This window comes from Netta rufina (genome assembly GCF_964035555.1).
Source record: "Netta rufina genome assembly, chromosome: 2".
NCBI lineage: Eukaryota > Metazoa > Chordata > Aves > Anseriformes > Anatidae > Netta > Netta rufina.
In genome coordinates, this window is record NC_140124.1 from 61,982,088 (window position 1) to 61,988,087 (window position 6,000).

Below are 6,000 nucleotides of genomic sequence, written 5' to 3' on the forward strand. Positions count from 1 at the left end.
ACTTCTGTTTTCCATGTTTACAAGGTACTGATTCATTTCATCAGTCCCTGAGAAGCCTACTGCAGAATGCCTTTATTTTTATTTTTTAAACTGTTGATGACGTGGAATGTTCTGGATCAATCACACCACATGTTAACAACTGAAGCACTCAACAATAAAAACCATCCGGGGAACTTTAACAGCAACTATTGTACTTTTCTGATTTTTCCCTTGGCAGTAAGTTAATAATCCCATTATGGACTGACTACAGCAGAAATTAGAGCCGTCATGTCTTCTCCATGGGATCATCTCAAGGAGAAGGAAGTATCTGGACATGCAAGAGGGCATCTATCCTTATGTGGTAGAGTAGAGCTGGGGAGAACTTATGGGTACCACAGCTGTTGAAGGCAGCCTGTAATATATTCTCTTTTACTCTGGGAGACATGAGGAAGTGGAAAGGAAACCTTGAGCCAACTTTCCTCAAAACCAACAGCTAAGGCACCAAACAGAGCTCAGGTGGAATAAATAGGCTGGCTATTACTGCCATAAAGCTTTGTGGAATTAAGCCTATACAGGCTAAAATCTTAAGGTCACGGCCTCTTTAAGACAACTCATGTTGTGCTTTGAGCATCTCAGTCTACTTTTATAGACAATTAATACATTTGCAAAATATATTAATATGTTTGGAAGCTCCTGGAAACTCTGCACATTTTTCTTTCCACTCTAGGGATTTGATCTCTATTCTTAACACATTGTGTAAGTGCAATTTGTAGTGAATCTAGTGTATTACTGTATGCTTAATATTGCTTGCATGTTTTTTCCACCTTCTGAAATTCCTATTTCCCTTTTAAATTTCATTTAAATTCTTCCTTTTGTTTATTCCCTTCTTCAATGTGCACAGAAGTTATGCAGAGGAAGATAGAAATGTAAAGCTTGAAAAAAAGTCCCCAAAGGCAGAATAAGCCTATCATCTCAAACATTCCTGAAAGATAATTTTCCCAACTTATTCTAAAATGATGTTCAATAAAAGATGTCTCACAGAGCTTTTAAGTAGCTTTTTCTAGTGCTTTTTCCTGCTTAGAGCTAGAAAACTTTATTTTCTAATATCTACCTTATATCTAATATCTTTCTAATATTTATATGTTGATTCTCTGTAACTCCAGGGTTGTTTTCTGCTGTACTAGCCATCTTTTTGTTTGCACATTTAGTACCTGTGTCCTGAGAACTTTCCAGAATTCCTTCCTTCTTCAGTGCTGTTTTTGCATTTGCATAGATGCTATAAAATGTGTAAGAAGTAAAACTGGCAAGAAGCTGATGCTGTTTTGAAGATCACTTTGTTACTGCAGAAGAACCCCTTAAATTTATGATGCCTTAGCACTAAGACTTCCATCTTTCCTGTAACTCTCTTAGAGACTTCAGTGCTTTAATCAGTTTATTTCTGCACATATTCTCTTTATAAATAATAGCAACAATGTAGTGACACTCTGAGGCTAGTCCACACAACAAAACAGTACTTTCTGTCCATAACAGTACTCTTCTTTAACAAAATCTGCACTTTCAATCTCTCTCAAAATGGAAGAAACCTTTTATAATTCAGCCACCTCTCTGTAAATAGCAAGAGATGTTTCTGGATGCTTGAGAGTCTGTTACCATCTATAAACTATTTTATCAGTTGTTTTTGCCATCAGCACAGCTGTTAGAAAGAGTAACAGGCTCTTATTTGCTATTGAACCATGGATTATTCTCCATACTAAAAAGGCAGGATATAAAATGTTAAGAGTTTAAATATTGATCTGGTGGCCTTATAGTGCTTTTAGCTGAGCCCGCAGTAGTCTTTATGTTGGAAACCCATTGAACTGCCAGCTACATAAATCATTGAATAGATACTGGAATCATTAGGTACGAGAATCCTCATTCTCAGTGATCCCTTGATAAAATAGCACAAAGGATAGAAATCATTGATTTTTTTATTTTATTTTTTATAAAAGAAATGGTGCTGCTGAATTAACAACATAGTTTTGGTTTGCTACAATATGCAATATTGAAAGTATAATCTTAGAAATAGAAAGCCTGTTGTGGTGAATGACTGTCTTTTCTTTCTGTAATAGTGGAATTGGTAATAACTGTCCATGTAAATGTTTCGGGAATTTTTGATAAAAGACATTATAACAAGTAAGTAAAAAATGCTGGTCATTAAATACAAGACACAGATCTGCTTCTAGACAGAAACTTTGCCAAAGGTTTATAGACTGTCAGTTTTGTAAAATTCTCAAGATGTTCAAGACTGCTAGGAACTTGATACCTTTTTGATTAGGAATGTTGCTTCCTTTACATTTGTCATGTAAAGTCATGTTGCATTTCATGCAGTGGAATCTCTTTACAATTAGCTTTTTCTTCTAGATGATCATAATACCAAACGGTACCTTTTGATATTTGCAGTAAAAAGCAGGCAACAAGATATGTAAATTTCCTTGTGTGTCCTTACCTGGCTTTGTGTAACACTCATCTTCTGTTCCTTTTGATTGTCTTTCAGCAACCCAGTGTAAACACGGTGCAGTTTATGATACCTGTGGTCCAGGATGTGTCAAAACATGTGACAACTGGAATGAGATTGGACCATGCAACAAGCCCTGCGTTGCAGGGTGCCACTGTCCAGCAAATCTAGTTCTTCACAAAGGAAGATGCATCAAGCCAGTCCTATGCCCGCAGCGATGACATTTGTTCTCTCTCAGCGGACACTAACGTGGGCGTCACTGACCCCCCTGATGCTCACAGCCAGTGAAGGACTACAGCTGTTTGTGTGCAGATTCTGCAATGTACACATCTACTCACAGAGTGTAAATATGGTCCTGTGTGGGTATTTATGTGTGCTTATGTATACACACATGGCACCAACAAAGATAAATAAATGTATACTGTGTGTATGTAGATACACATATCTATACACAAGTGCCCTAAACATAATTACAACCCATATATTTATATATATGTACACACACAAATATACATCATTTCTATATATCATAGAAGGATGAAATATTATATGTATATTTTTTGCTATAAAGTTTATGTATTATTATTTCTAAAACCCTAATCTGTAAGTCATTGTATAAATAAACCAGGTGTTTTTAATATAATATAGTGGCATGAAAAGATTGGTTGACTTTACCATTGCATGAGTTTGTTGTTTCCAAGGAAACTTTTCTAGGGCCACAGCATTGCCAGACTGGATTAGTTTCAACACAGAACCTGGATTTACAGTTGTACAGAAAACACATTTCTCTGGGAATGGAGGATTTATCTAGGAATATTTCATACGTACCTTAGAGCTGCATAGTGATTGGTGACAGTGCTTAATCACACAGAGAAAGCTAAGGATCGGCTCTTATGCTTTACTGAAATAACTGTGCAAAAGGATTTCCAAAACTGATTGGCCAAGTGCCAGCAGAGAGAGATTTCTTTCTGGAACACCACCAAGAGTCAAGGGCCAGATTTTCAAAAGTGTTCAACACCCAGCAGCCTGCTTTGAAAATTTGACCACTTCCCATTTCATATCCTAATACCCCGTCTATGGTGTTGTGCTTGGCAGTAGCTGTGAATACACAATAAGGGGCTTGAAGAAAATATTCATGCATGTTTTATCCCCTTTAGCATGTTCTAAATTGCTGTGTTTGTTTCGTATTCCACCGTGAATTGGAGTTTTTGATTTCAGTGTGCCTTAAAACATGAAATAATGCTGGGTTTAGTAACTCATTTATTCTATCAGCATGGTTAAGAAAAAAGACAAATTCACCCTTTCAAAAAAAAACATTAGAGAATGTCAGATGCTAATTGGAGAACTGCAATTTATTTCCTTACTGGTCTTTTGCTTGAGGTTTACAAACATACGGGCTCTGTGAAGTTTGCATGACTTTTGAAGTCTCCCAGGGGAGAAGCAGTAATATGGGATTTCATTATAAACTGTTAAAAAAGCCATACAACTTTCTCAAGCCTGAAGAGGGGGGGGATAAGGGGGGTGTGGGGGGGGAGAGCAATTTTTCTTCTACTAGAAAACCTCTTGTAGAGCCTGATGGAATGTTCTCTTGAGATGATAGAAATCTTCGGACATCTGATTGAGGTTTATAATGAAGTAATATCCTCCCACACAGCTACTTTGATTATGCCTTACATTGAAATTGCACATTGTGATGCTTTGAACAATTTTCCCCTTTAATTCTTCGCCCTCCAGGAAGCTTTGCAGGGTCTGAGTTTGCAGTGAGTGTGTGGGTACAACACATTTTGGGTTATACAGCCTGTCTGCGATCCTGTCTTGGAGGAAGACGCTGAGTGAGCATGGGTACCATAGGCACCACACTGTTTAAAATGCTGTACCACCACAGTGTTAAAAAGAGCTGGGCAAATAATGCCAGGAGCATTCTACAGATGTTTGTCCAAATCTTGAATAAACTCAGCTTGCTCTTTTTATGTCCCTTTTGTGTTCGTTTTCTCGGAACAATCAAATAATTCAGTTTTACTGGCAGAGTGGGTTTCAAAGCCACATACACAAGTGCGCTGGGAAGCAGAATTGCAAATGTGCAGATTCTGTCAGAGCAGGAAACTGAGAGGGTTTTATGCAGCTCATGTGATAATTGAATAGCGAAGCTGAAGTTGAAAACAATTGCAATTGGTCCATGGAGTTAAAACATGAAATAGCAGTCATTAAAATAATCTAAAGCATCAGTTATACCACAGCATACGGCATTTAAACATCAGTTATACCACAGATATGGCATTTAAACTATTAAAAAGGTTGTTTGCCCAGCTCTAGGTTAGGATAGATTTTCACTACTGATTGATTTTCTTTACTTACCGTGTTTCCAAAATAAAATTAAATAAATAAATAAATAAACAAATAAATTGCATAGATGAACAGTGTATAGAGGTGTCCTTCCCTTTTCTTCTCCTGTTAGATGAAGGTGAGTGAAAGGTGAAGGGAGAACCCTCCAGCTCTCTCAGGCCACTGATTGCATTCAAGCAATGCTTAATTGCTGCCAGGTGAAGAGGTGACACAGACTGTCTGTAGGATGAATTCTTTATTTTTTAAGTCCTAAAATGGTTCAGTTTGAAACCTGACCTACAGGTCACTGCAAAATGACTCATTCCTCAGTATAGCTTTTCTACATCTGCCTAATTAAGGGCAGCCCCCTGCTTTAGTGATGTGGACTGAGGAATAAAGTGGTTTTACCTCTAAGCTGTCTGATTGCGCCCTAGAGCTGTGCTGTAGAGATTTTTCCTCCAAATGCCACAGTTATCGAGGCCATGGTGGAGCTATCATCTGCCCAGTTCTTGTGTATAATCTAAAGTAAAGGAGGTCTGCTTTTCTAGAGACTACCCCTACATTTCAACTTTGCATGGGCTTTATATCTGTGGCTACTCTGTGCTATTCATTGTATGGTTACAACTAAGCTATTCAGACCAGATCAGTTCCAGTTAGGGTTGTCTCACTCCACTCTCCTGTTTGACCTTTTTCCAGACTATTCAAAAGTCGAAAGTCTAGCCCAATAACATCAATAACAACATTACCACCAGCCTCAGAGAGTTTGGTTTGCAGCACATCTTCCTTCTTAGTGCAGCATTCTTTCTAATTCTGCTGTCTTGGCTCATGAAATATTACCCCAGGATGCTAGAGCTGGAAACTTCCTGTGTACAACTGGAGATTTATTTCTGACAAAATTCACTGATAATCCAATTTTAGTATGCTATGGCAATAATGTGGTAAATATGTGATTAAATGTGTTTTTTAATAATACGATGTGGTGTATTTACCATACAAAACCGATTGTTTTTGTCTTGCTTGTACTTATGTCAATCTGTGCACATAATTTTTTGCCAATTCATTAAGGTGAAATATATTTGAAGGAGCAGATGTTCCAACCAAAGAGGGATCAAAAGGAAAGTCTGAGTCGCAGTGTTGCAATCCAGCGGATGGACTCAAGGAAAGACTTGGATCAATAGCTTTGCTGTTAACCTGCTGTGCATAAG

General features: G+C 37.7%; 1 protein-coding gene across 1 annotated transcript in view; it reads left to right on the top strand.

Annotated features, from left to right (window-relative positions):
* Positions 1-2,694, top strand: part of BMPER (BMP binding endothelial regulator) — a gene marked incomplete at both ends in the record, with an annotated part of 153,117 nt that extends 150,423 nt beyond the window's left edge. The window contains one exon of the mRNA XM_084281363.1: positions 2,513-2,694. Coding sequence (XP_084137489.1) covers positions 2,513-2,694 — 182 coding nt within the window. The remainder of the gene's footprint in view (positions 1-2,512) is intronic.
* Positions 2,695-6,000: the final 3,306 nt, after the last annotated feature.